Genomic DNA, 17,844 nt, shown 5'->3' with positions numbered 1-17,844 from the left:
CTATTGATTCAAGAATGGGAAAAAAAAGAGTTAAAATCCTGTCTTCTTTCTCACCTCCAGACAGCTGATCAATCATGGCAGGGAGTGGGTGTGAATGTTTCACCCTCATAATTCTGACGTCAGTAAGGTGTGGGAGGAAGTGGTTTGTGAAGCTATTCGACCACCTGACAAACAGTTCTGATGAAGTACCCTGGCACCTAAAAAAGCATCACAGAACTGCTGGCAGGGCTGTAGACTCTTCATCTTGTTCACTTGTAACAAACATTACTTCTCGAAGAAACATTTCCCTATTATTCCTCCTATTATTTGTGGCTTGCTGCGCCTTTCATTTGCCTTCCTTGATAGCGCAGAATGTGTTTTTTCCCGCTCAGATTGATGTGTGCCTCGGCAACCAGCAGCCCCTTGCTGACTTTGCATGATAGATGGCCGAAATGTTTAAACTGCCCTTGGCAGGACCCAAACTCTTTCTCAACAATTACTTGGTTGGTTTGTTCTTTCTAATCATAGATATGTCATTCTGTGCCATAACGCTGAACAATAGCCTGCTCCAAGCGTTAGCCGCTAAACTCCCTCTCTCGCTCTCCCCCCCTCTTCCTCTGTCTGTCTCTTTCACTTTGCATCCTTGCTCCCCATTGCTCCTTGCTCTCCCACTCTCTCACCCATTCTCTCTGCATGGGTTATGCGACTCATACAACACTAAACGCTCTAATGCAAGATTAACTCTTTGCTAAAGAAAGCTCCACATTGACATTGACATTTCAGTCTATTTACAATCATGCACTCATGCCTGCTTAAACATGTCATATGGGCTTTTGCTGATATCTTGCACAGCTTCAATCTAACATCTTGGCTTTCCTTAAAAATTAAGGCTACATTCTTCCTGGCTGGGATGCTTGGTCTCCATGGTAACATCAGGCCCATTATAAGTGCCATAAAGAGCATGCGAGGGAATGTTAAATCACCAGTCTGCCAGTATCCATCATCTCACTAGGTTGATTGTGTAACTCATAAACCCATGGGAATACCTCCTTTCACTCTTCTCTCTTTTTCCTCTTCCACTCTACTTGTCTTTCCTCTTTTTCTTTCTGTCACACATGCTCCTTTTCTCTTTTACTCTTTCTGTCATGTACACACATTTACACACACACACACACACACACACACATATCAGAAACTGAGACAAACACTGACCCCCAGTGGAAACTCATTGTCAAGATCTCTAACATGATGAGAAAGCTCTTAACCTTTTGCATTTTTGCAGAGGTATGTACTGTAGAATTACTAGCGTTTCCATTTTATGCGATTTTACACTTATATTACACTTATATATTTCACTGCATTTCAGAGGGAAATATTGTATTTATTGTATTGTATCATAACTATTTGAGTCTCAAAGAGGAAAAATTAGCCACGGCTTCACTAAAACAGCAAAGAAACAAGAAAACAAATGTGTCTTTCCTCTTTTATTAATCATCTCATGATCCCTCATGTTTATCGTGTGATTGTTTGGAGGAACCCAACCCCTAGGTTGTGAACCATAGGACTGTATATAAAGTAGTTAAAATTAGCTCCACCACGAGCACCTGCAACAGTAAAATGCTGCTTACAAGATTTTAAGTGCAGGACTGGCTTGTAATGGAGTATTTTTATATTGTGCTTTTAGCACTTTTACTTAAATGAAATATGCGTTCTTCTTCCATCACTGTGCATGCAAAAATTTTTTTTTAAATCTCTCTCATGTGTCTCAGGTCTTCACTCGGTATGGGAAGTGTTACACCTTTAATGCAGGCGGTGAAGGACGCACTCCCCTCATCACCACCAAGGGAGGCATGGGTAATGGACTTGAGCTTATGCTGGACATTCAGCAGGATGAGTACCTGCCAGTGTGGGGAGAAACAGGTGAGGGGAATATCATTTACTCCACTTAGTGGTTGGCAGATCTGAAGATCTGTCACACTCTAACACACAGTGTGTGTGGGCAAGTGTCAGCTTGGTTTGTGTGCTGGTGTGTGTGGGTGTTAATACCTCAGAGTGTGAAACTCTGACAGAAACCTCCTTCAAGTGTCTAGAGAAATGCCTTTTTTCACAGTGTGTTACACACTTTGTTTTCCTGCAGATGAGACATCATTTGAAGCTGGGGTCAAAGTTCAGATCCACAGTCAGGACGAGCCGTCCTTCATTGACCAGCTTGGGTTTGGAGTGGCACCCGGGTTCCAGACATTTGTTTCCTGCCAAGAACAAAGGGTACAAACTTTTGCATGTGGTATTTATTAAAGGATAATTCTGTTTTATTACAATTTGGGTCTTATTTTTGTGCTTATGTACACCAATGTTTTTGGTTATACACATCAAAGTAATCACTACCAGACATCTATACAAAGTCAGGGTCAGTCAGTCAAAAACACAAGTGGCCAGGTCTGCAACTAACAGTTAATTTCACCATTGATTAGTCTGCCAAATGTTGTGATGTGATCAAATTGCCCATTTTGTCCAACCAACTGTTCAAAAAGCCAAGCACATTCGGCTTATTATCATTCATAACAATGAAAAGCAAGTCCTCAGATTTGAGGAGCTGCAACTGGAGAATGTTTAACGATTAATAAGTAATCAGAATAGTTCAACTCTAGATCAGACTTCAGTTGTAATTAAAAACAAACAAACAAACCAATGTGCCCCTCCAAAATATTGGTAATAATCCCTCTTTGCACAATATTTGCCAACAACTGTGTTGTACTAGAGCTGAAACAAATTGATAATCAATATTGAGCCAGTTTTGCAAGCAAAAATGCAAAATATGTACCCGTCTAAGTATTTGCATGATTTATTCCTCTCTAACTAAAATCCTGCTTCTGATTTGTTCTTTATTTAGTTTTCTTCATTGTTGTGTTATAGTTTGCCATTTTCATTTTTAAATGGATAACAGACAAACATTTGTAAGTGTGCTAATACTGTAGAAAAACAATAGCTGTTGTATAATGAGTAATATGATATATGATGTGTGGTCGTTGCAGCTGATATATCTTCCTCCACCCTGGGGAGACTGTAAGGTGACGCCCATGGATTCAGACTTCTTTGACAGTTACAGCATCACCGCCTGTCGCATTGACTGTGAAACACGGTACCTGGTGGACAACTGCAACTGCCGCATGGTGCACATGCCTGGTAGGAAACCACTCTTACTGTATGTTGAGTCAGAGTTACGTCAATGATGCTGCAGAGACAGATAACTGTAGGCGCTTCAAAAAGAAGGAATGCAGGAAAAAATCATTGATATGAGTGCGTGTTGCTTTGGCTGCAGGCGATGCACCGTACTGCACCCCCGAGCTGTACAAAGAATGTGCTGACCCAGCTCTCGGTAAGACAAAGTCTCCATCCATGTCTGGTTCTGGATCTTTGAGGAACAGATTCAAACCAGACACACACACACACACGTCACACCATGACATCTTCACAGCCATGCTGTTCTGCTCCAAAGGTCAAGTTGAGCTCTGGTTTTCTTTCCTCTAGATTTCCTGGTGGAGAGAGACAATGATTTCTGTGTTTGTGAGACACCGTGCAACATGACCAGATACAGCAAAGAGCTGTCCTTTGTCAAGATCCCCAGCAAGGCCTCTGCTAAATATCTTGCAAAGAAATACAACAAATCTGAGCAGTACATTAAGTAAGTATCAACTACACTGCCTTAATGTCTTCAGTCTCTTTATGTAATCCCAGACTCACTCCATGATGTTGAGATCCCAGGCCCCCAGTTATATTTTTTTTAACACTCAGATCTACGTACTATAATATAGTCAAAAACAGTTGTAATAATATAAAAAAGTTAGTATTGTACATTAAGACTTATCCTTATATCTGCAAACAACTACACCATAGTGTGTTTATTTCTTAAACATTTTCTGTACTGCTTATTAATGTTAAATAAAGGGAACTTAAAGTGTCACCCAAAATGGGAACTTATTTTGTCCGCACAGGGAGAACATCCTGGTTTTAGACATCTTCTTTGAGGCGCTCAACTATGAGACTATTGAACAGAAGAAGGCTTATGAAGTGGCTGGACTTTTAGGTACTGTTTTATTGATTAATTATCTGTTATATACAGTGGATGGGTTGTCTTATTGATTTATAGTAGATGATTCTGATTTCTCTGTAACATTAAAATTTTTTATTCCAGGTGATATCGGTGGTCAGATGGGACTTTTTATTGGGGCAAGCATACTCACTATTCTGGAGTTATTTGACTACCTTTATGAGGTGAGATTTCTACAAGACAGTGTTTAGATTGAAGAATAATTCTGCTGCGTGTACAGAGCTGTAACTACCACTGATGACACTGAGGTCATATCATCTTTAATTTTTCTGGGAATTTTAACAACCTGGAGCGAGTTAAAGTACATTTTACATATGAAAATTTTACTAGAGTTAGGCCAAAAACTTTAAAACATTTACACCCTCATGTTGGGAAATAACACTTACAGAAAATATGATTGAAGACTGAATAAGTGAATATAGAGATCAAACTGCATCTGGGAAACTTGTCCACAGTGTTTCTAAAATTCTTGATACAAACTCATACATGCTGTCTTTCTTTACCTCCAGTCCTTGTTGAGCCAAGACAGGCAGGTTGTTAATCATGGTAACCTGCTCTGTTATCCTCTTAGGTGATAAAGTACAAGCTGTGTCGCTGCTCCGATAAGAAGCACAACAACAATAACGACCAGGGAACGGTCCTGAGCTTAGATGATGTCAAGTGCCACGTCAGTAACTTTCACTAGGCTTCTGAAGCCGTGAGGAGGAGGCACTCCCTTGTCTCTGAACGGTTTCATGAACTTTGTTCACTGCAGTTTGCTGGTGCAGACATCTTGAGCAACGGGGGAAGTGTCTGAACTGTGCCTGGTGAAGGTTTGTGAGCAATGAGGTGAATATAATCATGTGGCTTAAGTAGGGGAGACAGCCACACAGACAGCAGGACAGCAGAAACCAGTGATCAACATGTTGTGATGAATTCAAAAACGTTAGAATAACTGCATGGTCATCTGTAAACAGCTTTTAAAGACATAGTAACAGATACAGTAAATGGGGGCATGAACTAAACAAAGGTTCATATGTGTTCAGTTAAACAGCATTAGAAATCCCAGCTGTGCAGTGGTGTTTTGTCATCTGTCAATTTGAAGGAGTTTTTTGTAAAATAATTGATGTGATGGATTTGTTTTCACTCTCAAAATGTCAAATATCAGCACTGTATATTTTTTTCACTAATATCTTTCAACGTGAGGCTTTATTTTACAGGTCCGTATATTCTAGTTTATTTCCAAATGATGTCCTAAGAAGTCTTCTGGAAATAAGCACATAATAGGGCACTAAGGTGAGGTCAAATAGGGAGTGATCATTTGGTTTACTTCCAGTTATTTTTAAATGCTAAGCTAGCATAGTCTTAATGTTATTACTCAGAGGATAGCAGGTGAGCTGAACATGCAAAATGTGAAATATGTCTACAGACAAACATGCAGGTCAGCATAAATGAAGAATGAAGTTTCCAATAGTAAATAAGTGAGTAATGAATATTCACTGGGATTTAAATGGAGCAATTTTGTTCATTGAAATTAATCTAGAGGCCAATAATGAACTACTTGACTAACTAACATAACAGTCTAACATCTTTGCCTCTACCTTTCCTGTGATTAGTACCAAACTCCAACTAGCTTTCAAGAAATTATTAGAAAATAAAAGACCTGTAAAATCAAGTGCAACTCATTTGTTTTCATCGCTTTCTATTATTTTAAATACTTCTCTTTTTTTCGCCAGATTTCCATTTTTATATTCATGTCATTTAAGACATTTAAGTCATTTAAGTCTTCCCTTGTTAAACCCTGTGCATTTTGCCAATATACTCTACTACCTCATCTTGCAGGGTGACAGCGCCATGAAGATTTAGCAAGTCAAGCAAATTGATAACAAAAAGGTAATTTTCATGTATTCAACAGGCTGAAAAAAAGTATCATTAAAACAAGCCTACGCAACATTTGCTGAGCAGCAGTAATGGGCATGTTATAGTAGAAAAAGCTCAGGTGTAAATAATAAAATTAATGTTGGCTTGATTCCATTTATTTATGTTATTGTTCATGCTGGCTCACTGCCACACTTTCATGGCTTACTCTAATAGAACACTAATAGCAGGTAATGTTATTAGTTAAACCTATGCTTTTCCTACTATGATATGTTAAAAATGTTTGCTGTGAACAATTATGAGAACAATCATGACACAATTGCAGAATAACAGAACCACAATTAGTAGGGTTATTAAGCCAGAAAAGTGACTCAGTAATGTCCTTTATACAGCAATATTTAACTAAAGTTTGCTAATATTGGCTGACATTAGTCTCCAAAAGCTACTGGTCAACCCACAGCAAGTAAGGCTGTAGCACCGAGATCCCTGAATGTATTGAATTGAACTGATAATAGTTTGACATTTTGGGAAACACACCAAAGAGATTTCAGTGACAGTAGCCACAGCCAGCAGCTAACTTAGCTTAGCATAAACACAGGAAACAGGGAAAAGCAGCTCTTAATTGTTTAACAAAACCCAATTGGCAACATCTCTAAAACTCACTGAAAAAAACTGTTCTACTGGTGATTTCTGTTTGTTCTCACACTCAAATTTGTTTTCCCATTTCCAGTCTCTCTGCAAAGCTAAGCTAGCTGCTACTAGCTGTAGCCTTATATTTAGACATGAGAGTCGAATCAATCTCCTCATCTAATTCTCTATTAGAAGTTCATTTCCCAAAATACTGAACTGACTAAAGCTAAAACAGATGTTTTTTTACCATGCCAGAGACTGATTCAATTTAATGTACTCAAACCAGATTATGAACAAATATTTAAAAGCTCTTATCCATACCAACCAGGTGCTACATACTCTATAGTTTGCCTTCAAATTCCCTGTCAATGACAATCACTGTATACTGTATAATAATCTCAGAAGAAATTAAGCATTATAAAGAAATGTTTCCTGGCAAGAGTACAAAACAGACTTCATGGGAATGTCTTACATCTTTACATGTACCTAGATGCTGTTCATCACATTTAAGGGAATTTACCTCCGGGCGTGTTAACATGTCAAGATAAAAATTAATGAGAACAAATATGATGAATGTGTTTTTCCATCATCTAGGGCTTTAACTTGCATGTAGCACTGTACAGTAGGTGTCTTAAATGTGGTCCATTGATGAACAGATAATCTGCACGTCTGACTGCAGTTTGTGTTATCATCTGTCTGTATGTTTGGTCGTATTTTGTGAGCATGTTTGTTTGTGTGTGTGTGTGTTTTCAATGTTACCTGATATCTGTGCCAAATTCAGAAACTCGATAAAGGAAAATTTGAACTCCTGCCCTCATTCAAAAACACTATTCAGTTCAGTCAATAAACCATCTTAACATATTCTTTTGGAGTTAATCTACTTGCTTTCATTAACTTTGAGCTCTATGTTATTCTTAGCAGGAAATGGGAGTTGTATAGCGTGTAGCTGTGTAGTGTTATTATCAAGCACAATCATACCATGAGCTGTAATTTAATGTATATATTGCAATGACTATGGAAAATAAGCTTAATGTATTAGCATAGTCTGATCTGTCTAATGTTGTACTTGTATTTATTTAATATAGACTAGCTGTGTGTCTCAATTCAGTTTTTCTGTACATATGATTCTAGATGGTTTATTTCTCAAAAGTGTATTTATCAAACACAGTATTCAAGTATGAGGCTACTTATTTTTTGTTTGTATTGATACAGTCACGACTAATTATATCGTATCCATCAGTAAATTAACAGCAGGATTGTTGTTTGCCAGCCTCCACTGCATGAGGTCATGCATCTCAAAACAAGTCCTCTGCCATGCTTTCAAGTTTTGTTATATTTATGCCTCCATTTTCAATTTTCCATTTTTGTTTCAGATATGAAAGGATCGCTGTTTTAGTCTGGTGATGTGTAGATAAATAATGAACTTGAAGCAGTTGTAATATGAAAGATTAAATGCTAACTTTACGCAGCTTTTATTCACTTGAAGGTGTTTTGTGTCTTCATTTAAACTTATGTTATGGAATAAAGGGGCAACTCGTAACCAAAAGCCAGAGTTTTGTAGGCCAGTTTCCACTCTGAGCCGTCTTTTGATGCAAAATACAAATGTGATGAATCCACAGTTGGAGCTTTCTTTTCCACTGTATATCATTATCATACATTTTCACTTGTTTACCACTATCACTTAACTGTGCTGCCAGCATGGCTCTTTAGGGATGGCTCTGTCAGTTGCTCCACAACGTTGGTCCAGACTGAAATATCTCAACAACTTTTGGATCAGTTGCAAGGATGAATTTTGTACAGACATTGATAATCCCCACAGGATAAAAAATACTGACTGATGAGCCAGCTGACATTCCCTCTAGCATCACCATGAGGTTGACATTTGTAGTTTTAAGGTTTTAAAGGAAGAGTCTTAACAACCATGGGATGGATTGGCATTAAATTTTGTAAAGACATTCATGTTCAGTTTAGGATGAACTGTAATAATTTAAATGTTTCCTATTCATTTAGTGCCATTATTGGATCAAAATTTCAGTTTGTCCAACACTTTGATTTAGGACCAAATACCTACAAAATTAATGTAATTTCCATATAATAATAATCTGTTGCTGAGGTTTGATTTAAAGCAAAGATGTGGTAGTAAAAAAAAAAAAACATGGCTGTTTTGGGGGTATTAAGAAGTTTTGAACTCAAAAAGCATGTGTGAAAAAAAATCAGCATTTAAAAAAATAATAACTTATCACAGCATTTTGTGGTGGGACACTTTTCAGCAAAATGTGCTGGATTTTCTGTTTTTGCCTGCTCATAAAAACCAAACTGCTGAATCTGTAGTTTACTTCCTTCCTACGTCCCCTCTTCTGTTTGCTGTCCAGCTCTTGCATAACAAGGTCCCCTTTTGTTTGAGTTCTTCTGACCAAATAATTTCTCCCACACTGATCTCTCTGCGGTTGCTCTTGTGACTTTTAATGTGCTGGCTAAGTGGCTATATTGTGCACAGTGAAAATTAAACACACCATACATCCTGTGAGTGCACTGTGGGGGGAAGCAGCGCATTTAAGACATTTAACAGAAAGGTTTGTGTAGGGCATGAGTCCACAAATACATAGTGTTTTATGATGGAAGGCATAGTCTGGTCCTTTATTTAAGTTATAGTAGCAACACCAAATAATAGTAATACTCCATTACAAGTAAAAGTCCTGATGAAAATGTTGTAGTACAGAAACATCATCAACAAAATGTATAGCAATGTAAAAGTAGCTGTTTAATATTGTATCAGGTTGAGCTGGAGCTTTTAATTATTTTATATGCTATTAATGTTTGGAAATGCATCATATTATATGATGTTTCCAGTCAACTGGTGTGCTATCCTGAGAGGTATCAATAGATTCAAGAAACTGCTGATGCTTGACTGACTTTATTTGTACTTTATTTATTTACTTTATCCTTATTATTTGAAAAATGTTTCTTGTTTGTTTGTTTGTTTTTTGTCAGATCATTTAGGTGATTTTGAGTCAGAAACATTACATACTGATTACGGTGTTCCTCAAGGAAGCATTTTTGTGTCCTATTCTATTTCTTTAAACGTACTCCCTCTGGACAATAGACTTAGACAGACTTTATTGATCCCTTTGGGATGACTCCCTCGGGGAAATTACGTAATATTACATAATATTATTAGTCCTCATAATGTCAGACATTACTGTATATCTCTGTTCTTTGAATGTTCTTGTATGAGTGAAAAATTGTTCAAACTAAATCAGCAAAAATCTAGATTCTACTTGTAGGATGGAAAGAGGAATGAGAGAAGCTGCAGTCAGTTTTTGACTGTCTATATCCAGATCTCAGATCTGAGAGCAAATGTAGATTTGGATCTAAATCATCTTTTCTTTCATCAAGGGAACAGATGAAAGAACAAACACTGCCAGATTTGGATCATTTTTTAACTCAGAATGACACTTAGATAACTCCATCTCTCTAAAAATGTAATGAAAAATGTAATCTGAGTATAACTATAGCTGTCAAAATAAATGAAATAGAGTTAAAAGGGTAATATTTGTCTCTGACATGTAATGGACTAGAAGTATTTAGTAGCATCACAACTGAATAGTACAACTTCTTCAAAAAGTTATTGGGTAAATAATCATTTTCCCCTGTGGCCTTTATGTTTTTTCAAATGGAATGTCTTGGTAATCTTGGGGACTAAAGTTTGTGGGGACAAGCAAAAACTTCAGTACATTAATTATTTATGATTATTTTATTCTTTCATAGGTCCTGGGATCTAGCAATGTCTTACTGTTCATTGAAATTACAAAGTTGTTTGTACCTTGGGAGCCTTGTTGCAATAACCTTCTCTGCCAGCACATCCCAGAGACATAAATGGAAAGACAGTGAAGGAAAGGTCAAGGTGTGACTGGTGTGGTTGGCTGGTATCCTTGTGTATTTTTAAGTGGGTATAAGCTATCCTAGTGTGTGTATAGCATATAACACATAGAGTACACCACTCAAAGAGACACAAAATGACTCAACTTAGGCACAAAATGACTCAAAAGAGACACAAAATGACTCAACTTAGACACAAAATGACTCCAAAGAGACACAAAATGACTCTAATTAGACACAAAATAACAGCAAAGAGAGAAAAAACAAAAATAAGGAGAGACATTATGATCACAAAGAGAAAAGAAATGACAACAAAAAGAGATAATATGAGTGCAAAGAGGGGGAAAACAATTTAACTCACTGCTGCATTGTTTGTAGTAGTTTTGTTGGTGTCTTGCACCTATGTAAAGAGGATTGAGGGGCCCTTCACGTGTCTGCACCCAGGGGTCCGTTGTCTCATGATTGTCGTTTTCAGACTATGAAGCTAATGCGTTTACAGGACAAAACGTAAAGTACATCAAGTATCTAGGGTTCACTCACTGACTTTTGTCCCATTTACTTTGATCTTACTGACCTCGTACCAGCTCCATGAATGAGTGACCACACTTGGCCCTCTGCTCGGACGGGGGCGGGCCCGTGTCTCCCCTCAGACCGGCCAATAAAATCAGATTGCAGGCCGGTTTGCGCGTTGCATAACCACACTGCAGGTCCTCAGCGGCAACCAGTGCAGGTTCATCTCCACTCATCGGTTTACCTCTTCACAATGGCAGCTCCGAGGAAAGTCTGCATCGTCGGCTCTGGAAACTGGTGAGTTGGGGTGTTAATGTGTTGAACTGTGAGCTGACGGCGGTGTTTAAACACGGCTAACTTTGGAGTAGCTTTCCGCCTGTGTGTTTTTCAGACTGCTTGTCAACCCGGTGAACCGTTGCTAGCCAACTTAGCATCAGTGGGCAAACAGCCAGCTAACGTTAACTAGCCGCATAGCCCACAGTAATGATAGAGAAGTTTGATTTGCTACTATTATCGGGTGATTAGCCAGAACAGAAACCGGTTTTAGCCTCGATAAGAGTCACATGCTAAGAAACTGGCTGAGCACACAGAAAACTGGCCATATGTCAGTCACGCTTACTGGGGTTTTTTGCGTTCATGTTGCCGTAATGTGTCAGCAATAAATATACAACACGTTAGCTTACTCTCATTAACGCCTCTACCGTAGAAATACGTGAGTGTTATTTTACAGCCATTAACCCACTGACCACCTGCAGTAGCTTTACATTGTTGCCAACAGCAGCTCTCGATGGGGGAGCTTTCTCTGCATGAGACCAAATTCCAAACTTCATTCAACAGTGGGACAGTTTTAAAGTTACCCAGTCGACTTCAAAATCCCTCAGAGGAAAAACATTATTTTAAGTCTTAAAGAAACCTTTAAGGTCCTCAAGGAAAGTCGGCATATAGCTTTAGTTTATCAGCTAAAGAGAACATATCCTATTTGTTAAAATGTCTGTTTTTATTCACATAATTCAAGATTATAGTAAATGTTGGAAATAAGTTAAATTTAAAGTTATTGTTTTTATTTCAAGTTGATGTGCTGGCTGGAATTACTATGAAAAAGTCTCACAGTTATGTTTAATTTAACAGAACCAGAGTTCTTATTGGAGGTTGACACTGTGTTGTTTACAAAGAGTATAGAGAGTGGATAGATACATATTTACTTATGTGCTTAATCCTTTATTTAAACAGGTAGTCTCTTTGAGATCATGATCTCCTTTTCAAGAGAGCCCTTTGCAAAAGAATAAACAGTTTAACTGTGATCAGACACATAGAAAATTGACTTATCAGCTTATCTGAGTGTATGTACGCAGTCTGCAGGGTCATCCTGCCCAGAAAACAGCAGTCAGTGATCAAAGAGCAGTAGAAAACACAAGAGGAGCCATGAATTAATTTATGACCTGGTGATCACATCAGCAGACACGTAATAGTAACCACTCAGTGAAATGAAAGACTTAAAAGGCGAAATCACCTCAGCTTATCATAAGTGGATCTTTTTTTTCTCACGTTACTGTTTTCACAAAATTGAAATGCAGTGTGAATTTAACATGATTAATAAAAAAAAACATATAAACAAAATACTAACAATTTAACTATTAACAATGCAGGGGTTCTGCCATTGCCAAGATAGTGGGTGCCAATGCTGCTCAGAATTCAAAATTCGACAACACTGTAAAAATGTGGGTGTTTGAGGAGACGGTGAACGGACGCAAACTGACTGAAATAATCAACACTGACCACGAGAATGTGAAGTACCTGCCTGGCCACAAGCTACCAGCAAATGTGGTAAGAACCTGTTGGTTTCTCATCATTTAACACTAATTCAGTATTCTGCCAGTAATAGTGCACATATGTTCTATGGTCCCCTCTTTTGTTTTGGACATTCTCTGCTGCATTGCATTATACACATGTTTGCTTTCTACCTGCATTTGTCCTTGTCACCTTAAGTAGCTTTCTCCTATCACAGCCTCATATTAATCTTATTTAATAGTGAATTTAACCACTGTCATATTATGTAATATCTCTTACAACATCATCCTCACCCTCCCTCTGCCCCTTCCCTCAGCTGGCCGTCCCAGACCTAGTGGAGGCCTCCAGCGATGCAGACATCTTGGTGTTTGTGATCCCACACCAGTTTGTTGGGAAAGTGTGCGACACCATTAAGGGGAAGATAAAGAGTGATGCCCTGGGGATTTCCCTCATCAAGGTTTAACTCTGCTATAATTTTCTTTTTTTTACCTTTGCTATTTCATGTTGTACTTCAGACTCTGGTGCAAGCAGCTGTAAACCAGTCAGAACAGTGTGATCTTTGACCCAAATACCAGCCTGGTATGGCGTAATGTAAATACGCTGCTTGTGTTTGTGTTTTTGTTCCGTCAGGGTGTAGACGAGGGGCCTGATGGACTTAAACTCATCTCTGACGTGATCCAGGAGAAGCTCGGTATCACCATGAGTGTGCTGATGGGGGCTAACATTGCCAATGAGGTTGCTGATGAGAAGTTTTGTGAGACAACCATTGGTAAGTCTCATTACTGTGTTGCATGGTTTTATTTTTTTATTTCTTCTCTTGACATAATTTTTTATTGTTTAACACGGGATTGTTGTTTTGAACAAAAGGATTATTGTTTAATGGGGACAAAGTTGCACTAGGATCAAGATTTAAAGTTGCAATATGAAGGTTTTAGCCTTGAAACACGAGGCATTTCTGTTTTCTCAGGCTTTCTGCGTCGTCAGCATGGGCCTGCAGGTTTAATCGGCTTTGTAGCTGCTGTGTACTGTAAATGACAGAGTGGGCTGGTTCAGTTTGACATTCGCTTTCTTCACATCTTTGCACGCACTCCATAAAGAGCATGTTTCATGGGATTTACTATCCATGTATAAAAGGAGAGCACTAACCTGTTTTGACAGGATTAGTATTTATTGGATCACAGCTGGCAAATGTAACTGGTTAGAGGCTTTGGAGTAAATCTATACATATCTGAATGAATGTTCCTAACAAAACAAGTTGTCTTGTGGAGATGCTGAAAGATAACCAGGTTCTTTTTTCTGCTTCCAGGATGTAAGAATAAAAACCACGGTGCTCTCCTGAAGGAACTCATGCAGACCAACAACTTCCGAGTTACTGTAGTGGAGGAGTACGATGTGGTGGAAATCTGCGGAGCCCTGAAGGTGAGTTTTCAACCTGTAATGTTTAGAATTTCTATACAAGTTGCATTTCTCTGTCATGTTTGTTTTAAAATACCAAAACCAATCATGCTGTGAGCTTAAGTTCACTGTGGAGGGAAAATGGACTCTTTGCTAGTTTCCTACAAGTGTCCACCTAGAAAACATGGCAGCCGACAAACTATCTGCAGCTCTGTCTGTGTGCATTAAGCAAATTGAATGTACTTTGTTACATTCCACCACTGCAGTCCTGACAAGTATAATTTATCCTTGTGAAGGTAAAACTCTTTGGTTTTAACACAGGGTTTTGCTGCCTTTTAGAAGAGTGCTGACACATCTCAGAAGTTGACATGTAGTTTTGCTTCTAAGCAACGATACTGACTGAGTAAATCTGCCTCAGGGAAACACGCCCAACTCCAAATGTTTAATAAAACATAAACCACGTGTGCTAAATTATTTAAAGGCACACTATTTCTTTTTTTTCTGTTTTGAAGGGTGTCAAGTTTGCTATTTAGCCAGCCCAGTATTTACACATTACAGATTTAATTTAACATGTGTGGATCAATCAATCAGCTGATCAAATAATCAGAAATAATTCTGATAATTGATCAATCATTTTCTTAAGCAAAAATTCCCAAACACACTCTGATTCCAGCTTCTGAAACAAGAGGATTTGCTGTTTTTTCTCTGTTTTCATGTCATTGCAAAGTGAATATTTTAAAGTTGGACTGTCTTTCAAACAAAACAAGCTATTCGAATGTCACTTTGAGCTGTTGGAGATTGTAATGACATTTGAAATCCACTGATTAGTCAGTAATTGTTAGTTGCAGCCCCATGCTGAATGCAGCACACCACTGAGTGATACTCTGCATAGATGCTTCATGAACCTGACTCAACTTATGCAATAACTTGGTGAACAGACAAATGGTTGGTGAGAAGGATGGTGCTGTTTGGGGGCTTAGTCTCTTTTTGTCTTTTATCATTATCGATCAATCCGCAAATTGTTTTCCTGATTAATCGTTTGGTCCATAAAACGTCAGAAAGCTGAAAAGTACCTCCCAGATTCTCCCATTTGAGAACGTGAAACCCTCAAATGTTTGGGATTTTTGGATTAATGGATCATAAAATTAGTTTCTGATTAATTTTCTTTCAATTAACTGATTAATTACCTCTATGTGCTTCAATAATATCTGTCCAGTTTACTAATATACACAGTTCAAGTCAAGTCAAGTCAAATTTTTTTTGGATACGTATAAAACTAGGTGTAGATAGGGAGAAAAGAAAAAGTGTAGAGCATACCTGGAGACTGCCTATACCAACTGTCACCTCAGTCAAGCTTGAAGTAAGATCAGGATATTCTCCAAAAGCCTTGATGTGAAGCACTAAGATTAATGCTCTAAACTGAAATTGAATGTGGAAGCTCAATAATTCATTTAGTGTCACCCATGTTCATTTATTGATTTGAAACAAACCACGTAATCGACACTTTGCCCAAAGTCTCTGTGTGTGTCTTGTAGCTCTTGTATCTGCAATCTTTGCTCATGTTTTTCCTCCTCCTCTGTCCTTCAGAACATTGTTGCAGTCGGGGCAGGTTTCTGTGACGGTCTGGGCTTTGGGGACAACACCAAGGCAGCAGTGATCAGACTGGGCCTGATGGAGATGATTGCCTTCGCCCGCATTTTCTGCACCGCTGGACCCGTGTCCTCTGCAACCTTCCTGGAGAGCTGCGGCGTGGCTGACCTCATCACCACCTGCTATGGCGGCCGCAACCGCAAAGTAGCTGAGGCTTTTGTGAAGACAGGGAAGGTGAGTTTTTTAAATTTTTTTTTAATGTAGATTTCATCTCCTGCAACCCTTAACCTCCTGAGACCCTGCGTCTTCATATGGGGACATTAATTTTGGCTTTGCTGCACCTTATACTTCACTTTTTGAAGTGATTTTTGCCTCCTACTGGCGTTAGTCTTTCAAAATAAAAGCTTCAACCTTTATATCATAACAGGATAAAACCCTTAAGACAAATACTTTAATTAATTAAATGTAATAGACAAACAAATTACCAAAGGTAATTTATAGTCCACCATATTCTGTTTAACAAGAGTTTGTATCCTGTCTCTTCTTTTATGTCTTCTCTTGCTCAGTCCATCGAGGAGCTGGAGAAAGAGATGCTAAATGGTCAGAAGCTGCAGGGACCAGCGACAGCAGCTGAGGTCTATCTCATCCTCAAGCACAAAAACCTAATTGACAAGTGAGTTGAGTGGCAACACAAAACACAGACTCAGAGCACCAGATAGAAAAGACATCAGTCCAGTGTAATTTTGGCACTCACACAATACCTCCTCCTCCTTTCCTCCAGGTTCCCACTGTTCAATGCAGTGTATCAGATCTGCTACCAGGGCCATCCAGTCACAGAGTTCATAAGCTGTTTGCAGAACCATCCGGAGCACATGTAAAAAAAAAAAAACAAAAAAACAAAAACAAAAACCAAACTGACCAAGTGCCTTCTAAACGGAGAACATTACCACTTTTCATCTGTCCCCTGTCAGAGATAAACGGGGGATGACCCGTCACTCCACAGCTGTTGTGCAACTAAACGTCTCCAGCCAGTGAGTGGACGGTTGCATAGCATTTGTGTGTGTTCAGCTGTAGTTCCACCACTTTGTCCTTAACGTTCAGTTTTTAACATCCTTTTAGTGCTTTCCTTCGTTTCCTGACATATACTGAAACTTGAAGGATGCTCGTTGGAAGTGTGTGTGATGGTCCAATAGCTCTTTTTGTTCACCTGAGATGTATATTTTTTACAGCCAGGAAATCAGAATACATGGTGTCAGTTTTTAGACAACAGCCAACACTAATACAGAAAGAACATGATGGGTAAATCATGTCTTTGTCAACCACCCTTAAATGCCATAATATATTTGCACAATGTTGATGTGGCGCTTCATCATGTGTTCAGATTTTCACGGGGCCAACCACTCAGGGCAAAGACCTATTGACAGCCTTCTATAGAGGGATTCATGCTCATCTAACATTTATGTTGCCGTCCAGTGAATACCACGTCCATCACCACAGTTTATTTAGTCATAGATGTAATACCTCATCATGTCTTTGTATATTCTTCGTGTCTTACTTAATTCACCGTGGTCTTTCCTTTCCTGTACTGTATTATTAACATACTGTCGATCGCACAATTGTTTTTAACATAAAGATGCAAGTGCCTTAGATTGCACTGTTGCTAAATCCTGGCCATTGTCTCTTTTTTGTTTGTTTGTTTTTTGGTCAAACCAAAGATTTAACGTCCTTCCACTTTGCCATTTGTTTTCACTCAGTTGCATTTAATGTGTGTCAGAAATAATGTCAACATTTGTCTGTGAATAAATGAATTCTCTCAAGTCGTTGCTGGAATAATTTTTCACTCACTCACATTAAAAAGATATTTATCTTCGTTATTTTAACTCTGCAGCACCACAGCACCTTTCAGAACGTTCTGTTTTTAAACAGTAAATCAAATTGATGCTGACAATTATAACGCAATGTTTTTAACATTTTTTATTGAACAGAATAGTTAGTAATGGAGTAGATTACTTCAGTAAGTGCAGAATAATTTAGTAACTGGATACTCAATTACTTAAATAACAGAGTAGTTTAGAGATAGATTACCGAAGTAACTGAATAATAGTTTG

The 17,844-nt window shown here is 38.4% G+C and overlaps 2 protein-coding genes and 1 long non-coding RNA gene across 3 annotated transcripts in view; 2 read left to right on the top strand and 1 right to left on the bottom strand.

Moving 5' to 3' along the window:
* Positions 1-8,059, top strand: part of LOC108900214 (acid-sensing ion channel 1) — a 50,257-nt gene extending 42,198 nt beyond the window's left edge. Inside the window, exons 4-11 of the mRNA XM_018701164.2 lie at positions 1,749-1,899; positions 2,117-2,244; positions 3,012-3,162; positions 3,299-3,355; positions 3,508-3,661; positions 3,972-4,063; positions 4,172-4,251; positions 4,659-8,059. Coding sequence (XP_018556680.1) covers positions 1,749-1,899; positions 2,117-2,244; positions 3,012-3,162; positions 3,299-3,355; positions 3,508-3,661; positions 3,972-4,063; positions 4,172-4,251; positions 4,659-4,772 — 927 coding nt within the window. The 3' untranslated portion in view covers positions 4,773-8,059. The remainder of the gene's footprint in view (positions 1-1,748; positions 1,900-2,116; positions 2,245-3,011; positions 3,163-3,298; positions 3,356-3,507; positions 3,662-3,971; positions 4,064-4,171; positions 4,252-4,658) is intronic.
* Positions 1,751-11,018, bottom strand: LOC127142574 (uncharacterized). Its single transcript, XR_007813432.1, has 3 exons — positions 10,815-11,018; positions 2,026-2,228; positions 1,751-1,877 (listed from the first exon to the last, which is right to left on the bottom strand). It is a non-coding gene; the product is annotated as an uncharacterized LOC127142574 (long non-coding RNA).
* A 74-nt stretch (positions 11,019-11,092) lies between these two features.
* On the top strand, positions 11,093-17,553 carry LOC108900215 (glycerol-3-phosphate dehydrogenase [NAD(+)], cytoplasmic). The gene is made up of 8 exons (XM_018701165.2): positions 11,093-11,260; positions 12,610-12,787; positions 13,068-13,208; positions 13,382-13,520; positions 14,058-14,170; positions 15,734-15,970; positions 16,303-16,409; positions 16,518-17,553. The coding sequence occupies exons 1-8, from the start codon at positions 11,217-11,219 to the stop codon at positions 16,612-16,614; spliced, it is 1,056 nt and encodes a 351-aa protein (XP_018556681.1). The 5' UTR covers positions 11,093-11,216; the 3' UTR covers positions 16,615-17,553.
* The last annotated feature ends 291 nt before the right edge of the window (positions 17,554-17,844 follow it).

Source organism: Lates calcarifer, linkage group LG6 (assembly GCF_001640805.2).
Source record: "Lates calcarifer isolate ASB-BC8 linkage group LG6, TLL_Latcal_v3, whole genome shotgun sequence".
Lineage (NCBI taxonomy): Eukaryota > Metazoa > Chordata > Actinopteri > Centropomidae > Lates > Lates calcarifer.
This window is presented reverse-complemented; position numbering and strand designations above follow the sequence as displayed.